This window comes from Asterias rubens, chromosome 1, assembly GCF_902459465.1.
Source record: "Asterias rubens chromosome 1, eAstRub1.3, whole genome shotgun sequence".
Classification (NCBI taxonomy): domain Eukaryota; kingdom Metazoa; phylum Echinodermata; class Asteroidea; order Forcipulatida; family Asteriidae; genus Asterias; species Asterias rubens.
In genome coordinates this window covers 6,294,228-6,317,993 of record NC_047062.1, presented here as the reverse complement: position 1 = coordinate 6,317,993, position 23,766 = coordinate 6,294,228, and the positions used below count along the sequence as shown (strand labels likewise).

At 37.0% G+C, this 23,766-nt stretch overlaps 1 protein-coding gene across 1 annotated transcript; it reads left to right on the top strand.

Moving 5' to 3' along the window:
- Positions 1-39: 39 nt before the first annotated feature.
- Positions 40-22,623, top strand: LOC117292636 (3-oxo-5-alpha-steroid 4-dehydrogenase 1-like). The gene is made up of 5 exons (XM_033774764.1): positions 40-104; positions 16,229-16,395; positions 17,023-17,124; positions 17,939-18,092; positions 21,562-22,623. The coding sequence occupies exons 1-5, from the start codon at positions 76-78 to the stop codon at positions 21,626-21,628; spliced, it is 519 nt and encodes a 172-aa protein (XP_033630655.1). The 5' UTR covers positions 40-75; the 3' UTR covers positions 21,629-22,623.
- The last annotated feature ends 1,143 nt before the right edge of the window (positions 22,624-23,766 follow it).

Sequence of the window (23,766 nt, the reverse complement as noted above, 5' to 3'; positions counted from 1 at the left end):
CCCCCAGCCTTCTTAATACCACTCATCTGTATATACACCAGCAAGGCCGCCACTTATATCAACGTAGCTGTAGTCATGCTTATGATCAGCCATTATTTGCAAAGGTGAAGTGTTTAGAACAATAGTATGACATTATTAAACAAAAATAAAAACGAAAGACTTGGACATTCCACATGAAAGTTGCAGTTTTTAAAAGAACGTCTTCTCTGACCAACTTTGGAAAGATATTGCTATTTCAAAATGACAAACATACAAAAAAGTTCAAATGGGTCAGGGACAATGCATGAAATACACGTAGAGTGCAAAACTGTCTGTACGTGGCTGATGGGTGCGTCCCGACAATAAAGCGCCTTTTAGGGCCGTAACTACGAAAGCCGTTTAACCCATTAGATGCGTATAAATTAGTAGTCACTGTATAAAATCAGGTACTACAAAGCTTGCTTTTAGTTAGCCGCGTTTAAATGACCATTAGAGTTAAACATGTGTTTATAACAAACAATAGCAATTCTTAAACATGGTACGGGGGTTGTTTAGTGAGTATTCTGAGCCATTTAGAAGCCAGATATGTACACAGAAAGGTATAAAGGTGGACAGGATGGATGGGCTTCAAATCTTCTAAATTGCACAAGAGGAAGCCGACGAACAAGAATATCGTCATGGTCGCCACCACCAGCGTCCACCAAGAGTTTTAAGGGACAAGGTGAATCCCTTAAGAGTATGGAGAAGAACACCAGTAGTTGTTAATGGCATTTCCTGATGGTTTAAACAAACAAACAAACCAACAAACAAACAAACAAACAAACAAACCAACAAAAAAACAACTTTGGAGTTTAATCAGGAATTAAATTGACGATCTTGGCCAGCTGGGTATTTTTAATTTATTTAGTTGTTATGTATATTTAGCTGTTCCGATCCAGTCGGAACAGCTATTGTTTTCGTCGAGATTTTTATTATTTTTATTATTAGCTGTTCCGATCCAGTCGGAACAGCTATTGTTTTCGTCGAGATTTTTATTATTTTTATTATTAGCTGTTCCGACCGTCCGTCGGAACAGGTATTGTTTTCGTCTAGATTTTTATTGTTAGCTGTTCCGATCCAGTCGGAACAGCTATTGTTTTCGTCGAGATTTTTATTATTTTTATTATTAGCTGTTCCGACCGTCCGTCGGAACAGGTATTGTTTTCGTCTAGATTTTTATTGTTTTTATTATTATTATTCTTTGTTTCTCCCTAAATCCCATAGTGTTTGTACACGTTTTTGCGGCAGCCTAATCTCCTAAACCATAATACGAAAGAGTGAGTTTATTATACCAAATTGAAGCTTAGAACATAAGCTTAATTCTTATCGTAAAAAATGTTAAAATTGTTAATTAATAATCCCCAATTAAGCTTATGAATATTTAATTAGCAAACCTTGTTAACACCATATCTCAAAAAGTAGACCGCCGATCCTGAAACTTTTTTCAGCTATACACTAGTCAGGTCCTGTTAATGTGATTTCCGACATAAAATTCTGGACGACGTCACCATGACGTCATGTAATGCACGTTTTGTGTCTGTGCACAAACACAATGGCTCTTCAAATCTATACTTTAAACTGGTCAAAAACACAATAACTTCTAAATAATTTATTTGTTAGTTTCCTAAATACCATATTATGTGTAGAAAAATACACTGATTCTAATAAGATTTGTTTCAGTCCATAAAAGCAATCAATGTTCGTCTATTAATTAATTAATCAATTAGAATCTTGGCATCATGGGTACAACGTAGTACTTCATGAATTGGGTGCAGTCACTTTCATTGTAATGTTTAAACATCTCTATGGCTCTTGCAACACACTGCGACCTGTATGGGTTGAGGACTCTCGGGGAGAGTCTGAGAAGACGATATCGTGATGTTTGCATCTCTAATTTGTTATGAAAAATGGCAACTAGTAACTAATTAACCACATGATCCTGATTTGCATATTCAATCAGAAAATCTTTGCAGCACCATATCTCAAGAAGTATACAGCCGATTTTAAGACTGTTTGTTGCTAAAGACTCTTTGGGGATTGGAGATTAATTTTGAAAAATCGTGACCTCAAGTTGACCCCTACTTCCGGGTCGGCCGGAAGTGGGACCATATCTCAAGAACTATACAACAGATTATAAAACTTTTTTCAGTTATAGACTCCTTGGACATTCAAGATTAGTTTGAAACACATTTGACCCCATGTTGACCTTTACTTCCGGGTCGACCGGAAGTGGGCCAATATCTCAAGAAGTACAAAGCCAATGTTCAAATCTCAGTTATAGACTCTAAGGCAATAAATATTAACTTTGAAAAACTGTGACCCTATGTTGACCTCTACTTCTGGGCAACCGGAAGTGGGACTATATATCAAGATCTTCACAACAGATTGCTTAAACTTTTTCAGTTATAGACTCCTTGGCATTGCAGATTAGTCTTTGGTAGCTGTGGGCCCATTTTGACCTTTACTTGTGGGTCAACCGGAAAGTGTGACCTAATACCAAGAGCTACACAACTTTTTTGAAACTTTTTTTTCCAGTTATATATTCCTTGGGCAATGAAGCACATAATCCAAGCAAAACATCACGGAACAGCTTCGTGTTTGTTCACAAACACTTAATGTCTAGTTATTATTATTATTATTATTCTTTGTTTCTCCCTAAATCCCATAGTGTTTGTACACGTTTTTGCGGCAGCCTAATCTCCTAAACCATATTACGAAAGAGTGAGTTTATTATACCAAATTGAAGCTTAGAACATAAGCTTAATTCTTATCGTAAAAAAATGTTAAAATTGTTAATTAATAAGCCTTAATTAAGCTTGTGAATATTTAATTAGCAAACCAAGTTAACACCATATCTCAAAAAGTAGACCGCTGATCCTGAAACTTTTTTCAGCTATACACTAGTGAGGTCCTGTTTATGTGATTTCCTACATAAAATTCTGGACGACGTCACCATGACGTCATGTAATGCACGTTTTGTGTCTGTGCACAAACACAATGGCTCTTGAAGTGTTAACAAACCCAGCTTTCCGAAACATAATTTATTCGATTAAAATTAAATTACATGTTGTACACTTCCCAAAACTGCTTTAGATTAAGATATATTTTATTGATGGTCATTTTAAAAGCATCAGAACTTATAGAAACAGTGTAATTATTTTAAAAAACCTGTATTTCCGGGGATGTTTTTTCAAAGATCATGGGTACGGCGTAAAACTTGATTTGAATAGTCAAAATTGTAAAACTGTTAACTTGACCAGGTCGTTATACCAATTTCAACCGTTGTTATTGCGTTTTTTGTTCAATATACATAGATTTCTTACGGTAACCGACTAGCACAAGTCTAGACTTGTTCCCAAAATTTGACAAGCCTGAGCATGGTGCGTCGTGGACCGGGTTCATTTCAGCCGACGAGCGTGGACGACGAAAATAGACCGCCCGGGATTTGGAGTTATTTACGGGTAAAGTCACCTTGTTCGCGCCGGTGACCATTTGCCTAAACTAATTCCAGTATTTCGCGTTACGTTCGGAAATTAGACCATGACAAACAAAAACTCTTTGACAGGAATACAAAAGCAGAGATTTTATTATGCTGACGTTTCTCTGGTGGTTGAGTGGCTCAGTTTTATAGAGCTGCTTATAATAAACAGGCAAAACATTTTGCTTTAAAAAATTGCAGAAATTGAGCAGAATACCTGGATTCACAACTTGAACATTAGGCATGGTTAAGCTGCTTTTTGTGTTTAAAAAGCTATTATGTAGTTTGGTCCTGGGCCAATGGCTTTTAAAGGAAAGAATCGCAGCGCTTACGTAATCAGGGAACTGTGCTTACGCTAAGCGTATTTTACAGCTTAGCAGGGAATGTGTTCTTCACGTCACAATTCGCATCAAAAAATTTGCTACAGTTGACTAATTGTGCTCAACTCCTGCGAAACTTTCACTGCAAAAACAGTGACTTAAAAATTTGATTTACATTCGCAGGAAAAACCGTGCTTTACTTGTGACAAAAGTAGGCAGGGGCGACTAGTGTGCTTTAGTGTTAAAATCGCGACTACAAATTATTATTTGAGTCGCGACTACTGTTTTTCTCTACTCCGTTATAATCGTGTCTACACATCGACTACAAAATTTGTCCCGACTACCTGTTTGGTGAACCAGTTGTGTTGCTTACTACTATTCGCAACATAATTAATATTGCCCTTGCGGCATAGCGGCACAAATCTTGAGAATCTGTACTTTATCTCGACAAGTGTCATAGTTAGGTTTGAAGTGCGACTAGTCGAGTAGTAAATTTCACTAGTCACCCATTCGCAACATAATTAATATTGCCCTTGCGGCACATAGCGGTACAAATCTTGAGAATCCGTATTTTATCTCGACAAGTGTCGTAGGCAGGTTTGAGGTGCGACTAGTCGCGTAGTAAAATTCACTAGTCACCCATTCGCAACATAATTAATATTGCCTTTGCGGCACATAGCGGCACAAATCTTGAGAATCTGTATTTTATCTCGACAAGTGTCGTAGTTAGGTTTGAGGTTCGACTAGTCGAGTCATGATGGGAACTTGCTTAATGAAAAAGATTCAGTGCTCTGCAGAAGCATTGAATTCTGCGCTTACGTCAAGCAAAATAGACTGCTTATAGCATGGATTTCTTTTGTTTGTGTGCTTCCAAGTTCGCACATTATTTTCCAAGCTTGCACATCACAGTAAAGCGGAAAATGGTGATCGTAAGCGCAGACTTTGGTGGTCATGAGAACCATGTAATTTTGCCCTGTAAGTAGGTTTGGTAAGGCCTACACTTCAAACATGTAAAGTCAAAAAAGATTGTTAGTACATGAGGGGAAATCTTGTGAAACTGGTCCAATTTGACTCTGCTTCACTGCGTAAGCAAAGAATTTACACATCAGAAGCGCGGATATTATCGCTTACTTAAAGCATATTTCACAGCTTAGCAGGGATATTTTTGCTTGTGTGCGGGGAAACTTATCATATGTAGTCTTTGCTTTGAACTAATTGTACAGATATTTCAGCGCCTGCACAGTAAGCGGAGAATGGTGGTTGTATAATAAATGGGCAGAGTTTGGTTGAAGCAGACAGAGCCATAAAACTGGGCCGTGTTCTATAGGGGAAATTATAGCTTGACATTTTGTGACAGTTTTGGTCTCTGCGATGTACACATACAAATACAGAGTCAGATACAGACATTACGGTGCAGAAATCGTACAATTGAAATGTCTCATAAGAGCGCCCCCTATCGGCAGGAGTAGGGAAATAAAGGAGTATCCTACAAATTAATTATGTGTTTTTAAACGCGTAAAATAATATCAAATGGAAGCTTTAGGATGTTTAGCTTAATTCCTATCATAAAACATATTAAAATTATTTATTAATTAACCACCAGTGACCCTCATATGCATATTAATTAGGAAATCTTTGCAGCATCATATCTCAAGAACTTCACGGCCGACTTTTCAACTGTTTGTTTTTAAAGACTCCTTGGGGGTTGGAGATTAATTTGAAAAAACTGTGACCTCAAGTTGACCTCTACTTCCGCGTCAACCGGAAGTGTCACCATATCTCAAGAACTATACAGCAGATTTTCAAAATATTTTCAGTTATAAACTCCTTAGGCATAAAATATTAACTTTAAAAAACCGTGACCTCAAGTTGACCCCTACTTCCTGGTCAACCGGAAGTGGGACCATATCTCAAGAACTATACAACAGATTATCAATTTTGGTTCAGTTATAGACTCCTTGGGCATTCAAGATTAGTTTGAAACAACTTTGACCCCATGTTGACCTTTACTTCCGGGTCAACCGGAAGTAAACCCATATCTAAAAAAGTACAAAGCTAATGTTCAAACTTCAGTTGTAGACTCTTAGGCAATAAATATTAGCTTTGGAAAACTGTGACCCCAAGTTGACCTCTACTTCTGGGTCAACCGGAAGTGGGACTATATATCAAGATCTACACAACCGATTTTATAGACTCCTTGGCATTGCAGATTAATCTTTGGTAGCTGTGGGCCCATGTTGACCTTTACTTACGGGTCAACCGGGAAGTAAAACCTTATAACAAGAGCTACACAACTTTTTTGAAACCTTTTTTTCAGTTATATATTCCTTGGGCAATGAAGCACATAATCCAAGCAAAACAACAAGGAACAGCTTTGTGTTTGTTCACAAACACTTAATGTCTAGTTTTTATTATTATTCTTTGTTTCTCCCTAAATCCCATAGTGTTTGTACACGTTTTTGTGGCAGCCTAATCTCCTAAACCATAATACGGAAGAGTGAGTTTATTATACCAAATTGAAGCTTAGAACATAAGCTTAATTCTTATCGTAAAAAATGTTAAAATTGTTAATTAATAATCCTTAATTAAGCTTATGAATATTTAATTAGCAAACCTTGTTAACACCATATCTCAAAAAGTAGACCGCCGATCCTGAAACTTTTTTCAGCTATACACTAGTCAGGTCCTGTTAATGTGATTTCCGACATAAAATTCTGGACGACGTCACCATGACGTCATGTAATGCACGTTTTGTGTCTGTGCACAAACACAATGGCTCTTGAAGTGTAAACAAACCCAGCTTTCCAAAACATAATTTATTCTATTAAAATTAAATTACATGTTGTACACTTCCCAAAATTGCTTTAGATTAAGATATATTTTATTGATTGTCATTTTAAAAGCATCAGAACTTATAGAAACAGTGAAATTATTTTTAAAAACCTGTATTTCCGGGGAAGTTTTTTCAAAGATCATGGGTACGGCGTAAAACTTGATTTGAATAGTCAAAATTGTAAAACTGTTAACTTGACCAAGTCCTTATACCATTTTCGACCGGTGTTATTGCGTTTTTTTGTTCAATATACATAGATTTCTTACGGTAACCGACTAGCACAAGTCTAAACTTGTTCCCAAAATTTGACAAGCCTGAGCATGGTGCGTCGTGGACCGGGTTCATTTCAGCCGACGAGCGTGGACGACGAAAATAGACCGCCCGGGATTTGGAATTATTTACGGGTAAAGTCATCTTGTTCGCGCCGGGGACCATTTGCCTAAACTAATTCCAGTATTTCGCGTTACGTTCGGAAATTGGACCATGACAAACAAAAACTCTTTGACAGGAATACAAAAGCAGAGTTTTATAGAGCTGCTTATAATAAACAGGCAAAACATTTTGCTTTACAAAATTGCAGAAATTGAGCAGAATACCTGGATTCACAACTTGAACATGAGGCATGGTTAAGCTGCTTTTTGTGTTTAAAAAGCTATTATGTAGTTTGGTCCTGGGCCAATGGCTTTTAAAGGAAAGAATCGCAGCGCTTACGTAATCAGGGAACTGTGCTTACGCTAAGCGTATTTTACAGCTTAGCAGGGAATGTGTTCATCACGTCACAATTTGCATCAAAAAATTTGCTACAGTTGACTAATTGTGCTCAACTCCTGCGAAACTTTCACTGCAAAAACAGTGACTTAAAAATTTGATTTGCATTCGCAGGAAAAACCGTGCTTTACTTGTGACAAAAGTAGGCAGGGGCGACTAGTGTGCTTTAGTGTTAAAGTCGCGACTACAAATTATTATTTGAGTCGCGACTACTGTTTTTCTCTACTCCGTTATAATCGTGTCCACTCATCGACTACAAAATTTGTCCCGACTACCTGTTTGGTGAACCAGTTGTGTTGCTTATTACTATTCGCAACATAATTAATATTGCCCTTGCGGCATAGCGGCACAAATCTTGAGAATCCGTACTTTATCTCGACAAGTGTCGTAGTTAGGTTTGAAGTGCGACTAGTCGAGTAGTAAATTTCACTAGTCACACCCATTCGCAACATAATTAAAAATTGGTCCCGACTACCTGTTTGATGAACCAGTTGTGTTGCTTACTACTATTCGCAACATAATTTATATTGCCCTTGCGGCATAGCGGCACAAATCTTGAGAATCCTTACTTTATCTCGACAAGTGTCGTAGTTAGGTTTGAAGTGCGACTAGTAGAGTAGTAAATTTCACTAGTCACAACCATTCGCAACATAATTAATATTGCCCTTGCGGCACATAGCGGTACAAATCTTGAGAATCCGTATTTTATCTCGACAAGTGTCGCAGGCAGGTTTGAGGTGCAACTAGTCGAGTAGTAAAATTCACTAGTCACCCATTGGCAACATAATTAATATTGCCTTTGCGGCACATAGCGGCACAAATCTTGAGAATCTGTATTTTATCTCGACAAGTGTCGTAGTTAGGTTTGAGGTTCGACTAGTCGAGTCATGATGGGAACTTGCTTAATGAAAAAGATTCAGTGCTCTGCAGAAGCATTGAATTCTGCGCTTACGTCAAGCGAAATAGACTGCTTATAGCAGGGATTTCTTTTGTTTGTGTGCTTCCAAGTTCGCACATTATTTTCCAAGCTTGCACATCACAGTAAAGCGGAAAATGGTGATCGTAAGCGCAGACTTTGGTGGTCATGAGAACCATGTAACTTTGCCCTGTAAGTAGGTTTGGTAAGGCCTACACTTCAAACATGTAAAGTCAAAAAAGATTGTTAGTACATGAGGGGAAATCTTGTGAAACTGGTCCAATTTGACTCTGCTTCACTGCGTAAGCAAAGAATTGACACATCAGAAGCGCGGATATTATCGCTTACTTAAAGCATATTTCACAGCTTAGCAGGGATATTTTTGCTTGTGCGCGGGGAAACTTATCATATGTAATATTTGCTTTGAACTAATTGTACAGATATTTCAGCGCCTGCACAGTAAGCGGAGAATGGTGGTTGTATAATAAATGGGCAGAGTTTGGTTGAAGCAGACAGAGCCATAAAAGTGGGCCGTGTTCTATAGGGGAAATTATAGCTTGACATTTTGTGACAGTTTTGGTCTCTGCGACGTACACATACAAATACAGAGTCAGATACAGACATTACGGTGCAGAAATCGTGCAATTGAAATGTCTCATAAGAGCGCCCCCTATCGGCAGGAGTAGGAAAATAAAGGAGTATCCTACAAATTAATTATGTGTTTTTAAACACGTAAAATAATATCAAATGGAAGCTTTAGGTTGTTTAGCTTAATTCCTATCATAAAACATATTAAAATTATTTATTAACAAACCACCAGTGACCCTCATATCCATATTAATTAGGAAATCTTTGCAGCATCATATCTCAAGAACTTCACGGCCGACTTTTCAACTGTTTGTTTTTAAAGACTCCTTGGGGGTTGGAGATTAGATTGAAAAAACTGTGACGTCAAGTTGACCTCTACTTCCGCGTCAACCGGAAGTGTCACCATATCTCAAGAACTATACAGCAGATTTTCAAAATATTTTCAGTTATAAACTCCTTAGGCATAAAATATTAACTTTAAAAAAACGTGACCTCAAGTTGACCCCTACTTCCTGGTCAACCGGAAGTGGGACCATATCTCAAGAACTATACAACAGATTATCAATTTTGGTTCAGTTATAGACTCCTTGGGCATTCAAGATTAGTTTGAAACAACTTTGACCCCATGTTGATCTTTACTTCCGGGTCAACCGGAAGTGAACCCATATCTAAAAAAGTACAAAGCTAATGTTCAAACTTCAGTTGTAGACTCTTAGGCAATAAATATTAGCTTTGGAAAACTGTGACCCCAAGTTGACCTCTACTTCTGGGTCAACCGGAAGTGGGACTATATATCAAGATCTAAACAACCGATTTTATAGACTCCTTGGCATTGCAGATTAATCTTTGGTAGCTGTGGGCCCATGTTGACCTTTACTTACGGGTCAACCGGGAAGTAAAACCTTATAACAAGAGCTACACAACTTTTTTGAAACCTTTTTTTAAGTTATATATTCCTTGGGCAATGAAGCACATAATCCAAGCAAAACAACAAGGAACAGCTTCGTGTTTGTTCACAAACACTTAATGTCTAGTTATTATTATTATTCTTTGTTTCTCCCTAAATCCCATAGTGTTTGTACACGTTTTTGCGGCAGCCTAATCTCCTAAACCATAATACGAAAGAGTGAGTTTATTATACCAAATTGAAGCTTAGAACATAAGCTTAATTCTTATCGTAAAAAATGTAAAAAAAAATAATTAATAAGCCTTAATTAAGCTTGTGAATATTTAATTACCAAACCTAGTTAACACCATATCTCAAAAATTAGACCGCCGATCCTGAAACTTTTTTCAGCTATACACTAGTCAGGTCCTGTTAATGTGATTTCCGACATAAAATTCTGGACGACGTCACCATGACGTCATGTAATGCACGTTTTGTGTCTGTGCACAAACACAATGGCTCTTCAAATCTATACTTTAAACTGGTCAAAAACACAATAACTTCTAAATAATTTATTTGTTAGTTTCCTAAATATCATATTATGTGTAGAAAAATACACTGATTCTAATAAGATTTGTTTCAGTCCATAAAAGCAATCAATGTTCGTCTATTAATTAATTAATCAATTAGAATCTTGGCATCATGGGTACAACGTAGTACTTCATAAATTGGGTGCAGTCACTTTCATTGCTATGTTTAAACATCTCTATGACTCTTGCAACACACTGCGGACCTGTAAGGGTTGAGGACTCTCGGGGAGAGTCTGAGAAGACGATGTCGTGATGTTTGCATCTTTAATTTGTTTTTGAAAAATGGCAACTAGTAACTAATTAACCACATGACCCTCATTTGCATATTAAATTAGAAAATCTTTGCAACACCATATCTCAAGAAGTATACAGCCGATTTTAAGACTGTTTGTTGCTAAAGACTCTTTGGGGATTGGAAATTAATTTTAAAAAATCGTGACCTCAAGTTGACCCCTACTTCCGGGTCGACCGGAAGTGGGACCATATCTCAAGAACTATACAACAGATTATAAAACTTTTTTCAGTTATAAACTCCTTAGGCATAAAATATAACTTTTGACAAACCGTGACCTCAAGTTGACCTCTACTTCCGGGTCAACCGGAAGTGGGACCATATCTCAAGAAATATACAACCGATTTTCAAACTTTTTTCAGTTATAGACTCCTTGGACATTCAAGATTAGTTTGAAACACATTTGACCCCATGTTGACCTTTACTTCCGGGTCGACCGGAAGTGGGCCCATATCTCAAGAAGTACAAAGCCAATGTTCAAACTTCAGTTATAGACTCTAAGGCAATAAATATTAACTTTGGAAAACTGTGACCCTATGTTGACCTCTACTTCTGGGTCAACCGGAAGTGGGACTATATATCAAAATCTTCACAACCGATTGCTTTAACTTTTGCAGTTATAGACTCCATGGCATTGCAGATTAGTCTTTGGTAGCTGTGGGCCCATTTTGACCTTTACTTGCGGGTCAACCGGGAAGTGTGACCTAATACCAAGAGCTACACAACTTTTTTGAAACCTTTTTTTCAGTTATATATTCCTTGGGCAATGAAGCACATAATCCAAGCAAAACAACAAGGAACAGCTTCGTGTTTGTTCACAAACACTTATTGTCTAGTTATTATTATTATTATTATTCTTTGTTTCTCCCTAAATCCCATAGTGTTTGTACACGTTTTTGCGGCAGCCTAATCTCCTAAACCATAATACGAAAGAGTGAGTTTATTATACCAAATTGAAGCTTAGAACATAAGCTTAATTCTTATCGTAAAAAATGTTAAAATTGTTAATTAATAAGCCTTAATTAAGCTTGTGAATATTTAATTAGCAAACCAAGTTAACACCATATCTCAAAAAGTAGACCGTCGATCCTGAAACTTTTTTCAGCTATACACTAGTCAGGTCCTGTTAATGTGATTTCCGACATAAAATTCTGGACGACGTCACCATGACGCCATGTAATGCACGTTTTGTGTCTGTGCACAAACACAATGGCTCTTGAAGTGTAAACAAACCCAGCTTTCCGAAACATAATTTATTCGATTAAAACTAAATTACATGTTGTACACTTCCCAAAACTGCTTTAGATTAAGATATATTTTATTGATGGTCATTTTAAAAGCATCAGAACTTATAGAAACAGTGTAATTATTTTTAAAAACCTGTATTTCCGGGGAAATTTTTTCAAAGATCATGGGTACGGCGTAAAACTTGATTTGAATAGTCAAAATTGTAAAACTGTTAACTTGACCAAGTCCTTATCCCATTTTCGACCGGTATTATTGCGTTTTTTTGTTCAATATACATAGATTTCTTATGGTCACCGACTAGCACAAGTCTAAACTTGTTTCCAACGCATGGTGCGTCGTGGACCGGGTTCATTTCAGGCGACGAGCGTGGACGACGAAAATAGACCGCCCGGGATTTGGAATTATTTACGGGTAAAGTCACCTTGTTCGCGCCGGGGACCATTTGCCTAAACTAATTCCAGTATTTCGCGTTACGTTCGGAAATTAGACCATGACAAACAAAAACTCTTTGACAGGAATACAAAAGCAGAGATTTTATTATGCTGACGTTAATTCTCTGGTGGTTGAGTGGCTCAGTTTTATAGAGCTGCTTATAATAAACAGGCAAAACATTTTGTTTTACAAAATTGCAGAAATTGAGCAGAACACCTGGATTCACAACTTGAACATGAGGCATGGTTAAGCTGCTTTTTGTGTTTAAAAAGCTATTATGTAGTTTGGTCCTGGGCCAATGGCTTTTAAAGGAAAGAATCGCAGTGCTTACGTAATCAGGGAACTGTGCTTACGCTAAGCGTATTTTACAGCTTAGCCGGGAATGTGTTCTTCACGTCACAATTCGCATCAAAAAATTTGCTACAGTTGACTAATTGTGCTCAACTCCTGCGAAACTTTCACTGCGAAAACAGTGACTTAAAAATTTGATTTGCATTCGCAGGAAAAACCGTGCTTTACTTGTGACAAAAGTAGGCAGGGGCGACTAGTGTGCTTTAGTGTTAAAGTCGCGACTACAAATTATTATCTGAGTCGCGACTACTGTTTTTCTCTACTCCGTTATAATCGTGTCCACACATCGACTACAAAATTTGTCCCGACTACCTGTTTGGTGAACCAGTTGTGTTGCTTACTACTATTCGCAACATAATTAATATTGCCCTTGCGGCATAGCGGCACAAATCTTGAGAATCTGTACTTTATCTCGACAAGTGTCATAGTTAGGTTTGAAGTGCGACTAGTCGAGTAGTAAATTTCACTAGTCACACCCATTCGCAACATAATTAAAAATTTGTCCCGACTACCTGTTTGGTGAACCAGTTGTGTTGCTTACTACTATTCGCAACATAATTAATATTGCCCTTGCGGCATAGCGGCACAAATCTTGAGAATCTGTACTTTATCTCGACAAGTGTCATAGTTAGGTTTGAAGTGCGACTAGTCGAGTAGTAAATTTCACTAGTCACACCCATTCGCAACATAATTAAAAATTTGTCCCGACTACCTGTTTGGTGAACCAGTTGTGTTGCTTACTACTATTCGCAACATAATTTATATTGCCCTTGCGGCATAGCGGCACAAATCTTGAGAATCCGTACTTTATCTCGACAAGTGTCGTGGTTAGGTTTGAGGTGCGACTAGTCGAGTAGTAAAATTCACTAGTCACCCATTCGCAACATAATTAATATTGCCTTTGCGGCACATAGCGGCACAAATCTTGAGAATCTGTATTTTATCTCGACAAGTGTCGTAGTTAGGTTTGAGGTTCGACTAGTCGAGTCATGATGGGAACTTGCTTAATGAAAAAGATTCAGTGCTCAGCAGAAGCATTGAATTCTGCGCTTACGTCAAGCGAAATAGACTGCTTATAGCAGGGATTTCTTTTGTTTGTGTGCTTCCAAGTTTGCACATTATTTTCCAAGCTTGCACATCACAGTAAAGCGGAAAATGGTGATCGTAAGCGCAGACTTTGGTGGTCATGAGAACCATGTAATTTTGCCCTGTAAGTAGGTTCGGTAAGGCCTACACTTCAAACATGTAAAGTCAAAAAAGATTGTTAGTACATGAGGGGAAATCTTGTGAAACTGGTCCAATTTGACTCTGCTTCACTGCGTAAGCAAAGAATTGACACATCAGAAGCGCGGATATTATCGCTTACTTAAAGCATATTTCACAGCTTAGCAGGGATATTTTTGCTTGTGCGCGGGGAAACTTATCATATGTAATCTTTGCTTTGAACTAATTGTACAGATATTTCAGCGCCTGCACAGTAAGCGGAGAATGGTGGTTGTATAATAAATAGGCAGAGTTTGGTTGAAGCAGACAGAGCCATGAAACTGGGCCGTGTTCTATAGGGGAAATTATAGCTTGACATTTTGTGACAGTTTTGGTCTCTGCGACGTACACATACAAATACAGAGTCAGATACAGACATTACGGTGCAGAAATCGTGCAATTGAAATGTCTCATGAGAGCGCCCCCTATCGGCAGGAGTAGGAAAATAAAGGAGTATCCTACAAATTAATTATGTGTTTTTAAACACGTAAAATAATATCAAATGGAAGCTTTAGGATGATTAGCTTAATTCCTATCATAAAACATATTAAAATTATTTATTAGTTAACCACCAGTAACCCTCATATGCATATTAATTAGAAAATCAGCATCATATCTCAAGAACTTCACGGCCGACTTTTCAACTGTTTGTTTTTAAAGACTCCTTGGGGGTTGGAGATTAATTTGAAAAAACTGTGACCTCAAGTTGACCTCTACTTCCACGTCAACCGGAAGTGTCACCATATCTCAAGAACTATACAGCAAATTTTCAAAATATTTTCAGTTATAAACTCCTTAGGCATAAAATATTAACTTTAAAAAACCGTGACCTCAAGTTGACCCCTACTTCCTGGTCAACCGGAAGTGGGACCATATCTCAAGAACTATAAAACAGATTATCAATTTTGGTTCAGTTATAGACTCCTTGGGCATTCAAGATTAGTTTGAAACAACTTTGACCCCATGTTGACCTTTACTTCCGGGTCAACCGGAAGTGAACCCATATCTAAAAAAGTACAAAGCTAATGTTCAAACTTCAGTTGTAGACTCTTAGGCAATAAATATTAGCTTTGGAAAACTGTGACCCCAAGTTGACCTCTACTTCTGGGTCAACCGGAAGTGGGACTATATATCAAGATCTACACAACCGATTTTATATACTCTTTGGCATTGCAGATTAATCTTTGGTAGCTGTGGGCCCATGTTGACCTTTACTTACGGGTCAACAGGGAAGTAAAACCTTATAACAAGAGCTACACAACTTTTTGGAAACCTTTATTTCAGTTATATATTCCTTGGGCAATGAAGCACATAATCCAAGCAAAACAACAAGGAACAGCTTCGTGTTTGTTCACAAACACTTAATGTCTAGTTTTATTTTATTTTGTTCCTTGTGGTAACAAATGATTTTCAATTCGCAGTTATTTCGTTGACCCACCCATCCACAATTTCGAACAAAAATCTATTTTTGTAACACTGACTTATTGTAGTCCTTTGCATATCGGTTGTTACGGTCAGGAAACGAGATGGACATTTCTGAAGTGATAGCTTTTCAGGCGTCACCTTTTTTCTGGTTGGCTTTGGAGTCACATCGTTTGTCACCAATAATGGAAATGAAGTCCCTCATGGTCTCAACGAGAGCCATCCTTTCGTCAGCAGTGAAATTGTCACTGCGTTGCCTTTTATCAGCCAAGGCTGTATAGTATCGAAGTAACGACCTGCTGAAGATTTCTCTATACTGATGCCTATCATAATTTTATGTTCATGTTGTTGCGCAATCCTCTATCTACATTACAATGTATTTAACAATAGGGGACCTCGGTCAATAAGTTTAGACTGTCCTATCCTCGTGTAACTAGCTAGTTTCACAAGGATAACTAAGCAACTATTTAAGATATTTCGTAAGCCTTGTTTAATTCAGGTGTTTAGGAAGACGCGTGTAACTTGGATTTATCCACGTCTATATACTACACTAGTATAAAGATAAACGGCTTTCGTAGTTACAGCCCTAGTTTTTAGTTTACAAACTAACTATTTATCCGGATTTTTATCATGGAATGAAAGCTTCTAAGCTATGATGTTTAATATCTGTGCCTGAGAAACGAATTTGTTAAAAAAAAAAACATTCCAACACCTTGACGAACAAACTTGGTAATTACATGTATTGGTTCGACTTGGACATACTTCAAGTAAAATATACAATTCCATAACAAGGACTATTTCTTATGTCTTTAATATTCTACAGAACCTTCATCTATGGTATTCTGATCCGAGGGAATTCCAAAATACCTCTGCATGTACTCAGTTTCTCGTTGACATTTTGTACACTCAATGGTTACATGGTTGGGCGATACCACACCGAGTATGCTGTGTACGATGCAAGCTGGCTAACAGATCCAAGATTTATAATAGGTAAGGATCACAGATCCAATAGTCATAGGCAAGACACAAATTATGCATCTTGCACACATACTACCAGACTACTGTTTTATGAGTTATGTAAAGATCAAATAAGTTAAACAGGTTCACAGATTTACAAATAACTTACAGGGTTTACAGAATGTAGTGGTGAAAGACTTCTCTTGAAATATTATTCCATGAAATGCTTTACTTTTTGAGAAAACAGTAAAGCAATATCAATTCTCGATAGCGATCGGGAATTAGGGATTTATTTTAAACACACATGTCATGACACGGCGAAACGCGCGGATACAAGGGTGGGTTTTCCGTTATTTTCTCCCGACTCCGATGACCGATTGAGCCTAAATGTTCACAGGTTTGTTATTTTATATATATGTTGTGATACACGAAGTGTGGGACTTAGACAAGACTGTTTACCGAAAGGGTCCAATGGCTTTAACGTTTGTTTGTTGTTTTTTTGTCTTAACCCTTTTCTGATTCCCCCTTTTCAGTGAAAATGCCTTAACTTGAAAAGAAAAATTGTGATCTAAACGAGAGTTTTGCTTCTTGGGTAGGCCTACTCCTTAGTGACTCTTTGAAGAGTAATTAAACCGAGATTCCTTCTGTGTTCACGTTTAGGTGTTTCGATGTTTTTTATTGGGATGTTCATCAACATCCATTCTGATCACATCTTAAGAAACCTGAGGAAACCCGGAGAAACCGGCTACAAAATACCCCGAGGTAAGAAAGGCTCTCGTCATCTCCTTAAAGATAGTCCTTTGACCTAAAAGGGTTTTGATCCTCTTGTAGAATTGTTGTTGCCATACATGAATCTGTACACTCATTGTGGATGAAGATGTATGTAATTTACCTGTAAAATATACAGCTTCATTAGTCGTCAAGTTTTGAAAACCACAAGGCAATGTCTCCAGGAGAGTCGAGTAAATCTGTCAAAATACATGCTAAAATAACTTACGTCTAGCTCTAAGACGATTTTTGTTCTTCTCGTGAAATTGTTTTACTCATTTCTCAAAAACTACAGCACCTCAGCAAGTAATATTTCAAGGGAAGATGTCTACCATCACTATCTTCAATCTCTTCATCTAAACTATTGAGAGGCCCGCACGCTCAAGTCTGTGCCTTTCGCCATAACTCAATGGCCAGGCAATCAAAACATCTACCCAATTTTGCAGTGGATTCAAAACCCACTTTGTGTCGGTTGTCTCTATAGATCTCCCCAACGCAATATTATGCACACAAACAAAATCAAATTACATCAGCTAAACTCTCCCTTTCTCTTTTTGTAAAAAAAATAAAAAATCAAATTCCGCCGGCTAAGCTCCCTCTTCTTCCAGTTTCAAGTCCTCCCTTTAGGGCAAATTGTTTGTCATTATAGCAGACATCAATTGAGCTATGCCTTATTGACGTTATTTTATCGTACAAACCAGTTAAAACCAACCGTGCGGTAGGACTTTCCTAGATAAAGTCGCTGCAATACTATAAAGGATAATTCATAGTTCACAAGAAATTTTACAAACCCACTTTTATAATTCAGGTGGGATGTTTGAGTACGTGTCTGGGGCTAACTACTTTGGTGAGGTAGTCGAGTGGACGGGATTCTCAGTAGCTTGCTGGACCCCTCATAGTCTGTGTTTTGCAATATTCACTGCTAGCTATATTGGATTTATCAAGGCTTTCTCCCACCACCGGTAAGAAACTTAGCGCCCCCCCCCCCTCCATCCCTCCCCCGATGGCAATATTTTCTCAGAAAAAACAAAATTGCCAAATGTCGTAGTGTTTCAATGGGGATTTGTTTTCCAAGTCGATACAAAAAAGGAATCCTTAATTGAGGATAGCAATTTTGATGTACAGAAAAAAAAATCGCCCCTATCCATTACCTCCCTCAAATTCAAATACGAATTCTGCTTTGTGTCCTTTCTCAATGATTGAGCTATCGCAATCCTTACACAATCCTCCCCCACAATAAACTGCTCTGGGAAAAAAGAAGTAGAATAAAACACCCCTCAAAAAGTATTAAGAGTCAGTTCAGGTAAATAATTGACATAGTTGCTCACGGTCAAAAAATGAATTTTGTTAATACTTTGTTGGTGGAAGGGCCTTGGGGTGCAAGTAAAGAAAATTGCATTTTCAATTCTATATATAGCCCGGCTCATTTTGTTTTTTGGCCATTTTAGGCCGATTTTGGGGTCTGAAAAACTGGTTTTTAGCTCATATTTACAACTCCACCCCACCAAAATGCAAAATTATTTCAAAAAACCTTTTATATCACTACAAAGTATCATCCTTGGCCTTCCTTGAGAAAAAAAATTATTGCTTTAAATATCACCCTTGTGCTATTTTTGCATCATGCATTACAGTTTGTTTTTAGAACTTGCAAAATCGACATTTTTACCCTATATTTGGACCCCGAAATGTCAACTTGCCAGGGGTCTCAGAAAATGTTCCTTTCGGCTGTGATTAGGGCCAACATTGGTCTTTCCATATCTGGTGTCAAAAACTTGGGCAATGTTATCTTGTTGTGACAGTACTGCCTCAAAACTAGACTTTTTCCCCCAAAACGTGATAAATGACTTTTTAAGGGTCTTTTCACATAATATCGACATACGTGTCCACGGTAAAAAAAAAAAGGAATATTTTTCTTATACTTTGTGGATGGTAGGGACTTGGGGTCCAAATAAACAACGTTTACATTTCAAATCATAATATAACACGTTGCCATGGTAACAGTTCATTTGTGTTTAGGCCACTTTAGGCCGATTATGGGGTCTGAAAAACTGTTTTTTTAGTTAATATTTACAACTCCACCCAACCAAAAAACAAAAATATTTCATAAAACCTTTTCCATCACTACAAATTATCATCCTTGGCTTTACTTGAGACAAACAAATATTGCTATAAATTTCACCCTTGTGCTATTTTTAGAACGTGCATTAGAGTATGTTTTTAGAACTTGCAAAATCAACATTTTTACCCTTTTTTTTTGCCTCAAAATTGCTTTTTTTTCAGGGGTCTCAGAATATTTTCCTTTCGATTTTGATCAGGGCCAAAATTTGCTTCATTTTGAATTTATAACATTAAGAAGTTAGTAATAATTCTATCAATCTGGCAGCTTTTCATAAGCACTCTGTAGGCTTAGTGCATTACCAAACATTGATCAGGACTTGTTGATGACCTAAATCTTAGAATTTGCCCCGCCCCGGCCCCACCCCGGCCCAATCATATTTCTTGACATTGCATAAAAAAAACAAAGTTTTGTGAACAGCGCCTCTTTTTTGAAAGTCACATTTTTGAGTTCCCCTTGCACATCAAGAAAGTTTGTACTGTAATAATTTTTTATTGGTTCTCAGAATATTTCCCTTTTGGTTGTGATTGGGCTAATGGTTTGCATGTCTGCTGGGGAGAAACACTTTGGTTTATTGTATCCTGTTGTGACACTTCTGCCTCAAACATGGTAATTTTTCCAAAAACAATAAAAATGCATTTTGAAGTTATCCCTTAGTTTGAATTGATAAAAAACAAAAACGAGCATGCTTGTTAAAAAAATATGGCACTGTTTCCATGCTCTTTAAGTAACAAATAAAAAGTTTATAACCATGCTTTGCCACTGAGAGTTCTTGTTTTGTCATGACTACTTTACCTAGTTGTACAGGTATGATTCACATTGCAAAAAGAGAAGTAGTGCGATGAGCATTCTTTACTATTCTTGTCTATACATGGCCTTTTAACAGTCTTCTGGGTCCCCTGCCCGCTACCAAACTAAACATTTTCATCCCTATCAGAATAAAGAGGCTCTAAAAGTGAGCAAGTACTGTATCCAAAGTATCTAAATGGCCATTCACCTGCTTTGGCCTTCTGTAAGCAGTTCCCCCACCCATGGTGGTGTTCCTTTCAATTGTACTGTTGCAAACATTAAAAGAGTTGGTTTATTTAACGTGATAAACAATTCAGCAGGTAATGTTTGACAATGTTTTTTGTTGATCGTTCTCAGAGACATATATAATAATTATGAATTAGTAAGATAGTGAATGGAAAAAATAATCAAACTAGCCTGAATAAACTTTTGTCACTGCAAATGCATCTTACTTATTTATGTTGAGCAGGTGCAAGTATTTACAACTTCTTTCAATGTTGTTTCATTAAAGGAACACGTTGCCTTGGATCGGTCGAGTTGGTCTTTGAAAAGCATTTGTAAACGTTTATTTGTAACGTTTGTTTTTTGGTGGGGTGGAGTTGTAAATATTAACTAAAAAAACAGTTTTTCAGACCCCAGAATCGGCCTAAAGTGGCCTAAACACAAATGAACTGTTACCATGGCAACGTGTTATATTATGATTTGGCCCTAATCACAGCCGAAAGGAACATTTTCTGAGACCCCTGTTGACATTTCGGGGTCCAAAAATAGGGTAAAAATGTCGATTTTGCAAGTTCTAAAAACATACTGTAATGCATGATGCAAAAATAGCACAAGGGTGATATTTAAAGCAATAATTTTTTTCTCAAGGAAGGCCAAGGATGATACTTTGTAGTGATATAAAAGGTTTTTTGAAAAAATTTTACATTTTGGTGGGGTGGAGTTGTAAATATGAGCTAAAAACCAGTTTTTCAAACCCCAAAATCGGCCTAAAATGGCAAAAAAACAAAATGAGCCGTAACCATGGCAACGGGCTATAAATAGAATTGAAAATGCAATTTTGTTTACTTGCACCCCAAGGCCCTTCCACCAACAAAGTATAAAAAAAAATTCATTTTTTGACCGTGAGCAACTATGTCAATTATTTACCTGAACTGACTCTTAAAACGACTACGGGTAGGCACTTCAACGAGTTGTGCAGCGGCAGGGCGCAACATCGACTGTGGCTTTACGAATCAAATTGTGTAATCAACGCCCAAACAAACGTCACCAAATCAAAACTATGCAATAACTAAGCACTACCTGCCCCAGCATCGGCGATGTACATTTGGTATTTTATTGAGTCTAAAGCGGCCAAGGCTTCCAGGGTGGTATATACAACAAAAACAGCTGCTCGACCATTCTGCTAACACGAAAAGAAAGACAACCCCATCATAACTCAACAAATAAGTTTATATGTGCAGTAGCTGTTTCATCATTGTTACTAAATCCTAATTAATTTTCTGTATGATCTTATTTTTTTTCAGGTGGTACCTCGAAAAGTTTGAAGATTATCCTAAGAGCAGGAAGGCGATTATACCATTCATCATATAAAACAATGTCAAGTTTTAAAGCAAAAGCCTGAATTCTGTCAAAATCAGTGAAGGCCTACCCATCGAATATCAGCAGTAAAAGTGGAGCAGCCCCCATCCTGTTTTAAAAAATGTATTTGCGGACACTTTCACTAACTGTCTTAATCTCATGAACGATTTTGAGTTGTTTTCTTTTTTATTTATTACATTTCGCTCAATTACTTTGTTTAACTAAAATAAACTCATAACTGGATCATAACATGATTTCATTACGCAATTTTATCAGGAAAATCTGGAATAATAGTATCATTGCATAACTGAAGCTATACTGGAATACAAATGATCTTCAAAATAACTAAAACTGATTCTGAAAATTGAGACAATAAAAAATTAACAAACTGTAACAAAAACAGTTTGAATATTTGATGAAAATGCAAACAGATCAATTTACAGCACAGCTATAATAATCATATAACTAATTGTTTGTGTACCCTTACACCAATGTGTGTTAAGCACTATAGACTTATGTTCTGTGAAACAATCCACAGGCAAATCACTCGGAAGGGATTCAAACCCATGACCTTAATCCGGTAAGCAATTATAAGATCAATTAAGCAATACTTTAACTCACAAACATAGAGCATTTGTGTTACATATTTATATAAAATACTTAATTGAACATTCTTTTCATAAAGCTAAAACAATTCATGATAAATTTACATATAGCTTCTAGGATAGCATTGGTATATTATTTTACTTTTTTTACAAAAAAATTACACCTTCCACTTCCAACATTCTTATCTATATACTCAGGAAAGCTTCTTATAGTCCTACATTTTGGTAATTTAACAAATCTGGTAGATTAATGTACTTAATAACTTATTTACAGTAGCCTATATGTATTATATACACCATTACCATCAAGGCATTGTACATTATTGGTAAATCAAAATATTTGTAAGCCTCAAAACTGACTTGGTATCGAGTAATGGGGAGCTGTTGACAGTATAAAACATTTTGAGAACTCCTCGTAACATCATAAAATACTTCAGCTGAAGCCTTTCATTATGCATCTGAAATCACGCAAAGTAATGCAACATGGATGTGTTTTTTTTTCATTATTCTGTATTATTTTATGCATATAATAATATGTTGGGACACACCAAGTGAGAATACTGGTCTTTGCCAAAATTACCAATGGTGTCCATTCCCTTTACGCACTCATGTTTTACTTTTATGTGATATTGAGGAAAAGTTGGTCATTGCTATGGTTATTCACATTAAACTCAATATTTCTATAGTTACACAGAACACAAATCATTCTTTAAACTATTTTTAAACCAGATGTTAATGTAATAAGATTATTTTTAATCAATGAACTGCCAATAAGCCAATTTAAAAACCACAAGTGCTGGCGGATTGGTAACAGTTGTTAGCCAAGCCTAATCAGCACCAGCAATGGACCCCATGGACCGTGTAGCCAGGGATCACACACAGGTTTTCTATATAAGCTGGGAAGCAGCAGTCAAAGGGTGTAACTCTAAGAGGATGCACATTTGTTCAAATTTACCCAGTCAGTTTCACTTGTGGTTTATAACTTGATACTTGAAAGAAAAAAAAAAGATTTTGGGAAGAAAAAGCAGTATTCATTTTGAATGCTTCATAAACACTTTAATCTTGTTTGTTTGTTTGTATTGATTTACTTTACTCTTATATTTAATAATTCTGGTTATGAAGCCATTGATTCTCATAAAACCAAACTTGATCTCTATACTAGCCAAGAAGCCTATTACAAGAAGACAAGAAAAGGAAAATTCAGTTGAGGAAAACCCAGAGAAATATTCCATGGAAAATCCACTCAGTCAGTGAAACCCCAATCCACGCTTTAGCATGCATACCCAGGACACTGACATAGTTTCTAAAAATTTCAGGAATTTCTTAAAATTATCATTGAGCATCCGCAGATAACTAGTCTTTAGTTCTCAAGTCATGCACCTTCATGTAATGCACTAATACATCTTGCCAACAGAGGGCGTATGCTCTCATTTATGCCTAAAATGATAGCATACAAAATAACGAGAAAACAGAGACTAGCAGCCAGCTAATTTGAAACGCTCGAACGCTTGAGTGTGTCAGTGAGGTCATTGTGTGGATTGGACA

Coding starts and splice junctions, on each gene's coding strand:
- LOC117292636 (XM_033774764.1), top strand. CDS start 76: ATGCTTATGATCAGCCATTATTTGCAAAG. Junction 16,396..17,022: donor AGATCCAAGATTTATAATAG/GTAAGGATCACA, acceptor GTTCACGTTTAG/GTGTTTCGATGTTTTTTATT. Junction 17,125..17,938: donor CGGCTACAAAATACCCCGAG/GTAAGAAAGGCT, acceptor TTTATAATTCAG/GTGGGATGTTTGAGTACGTG.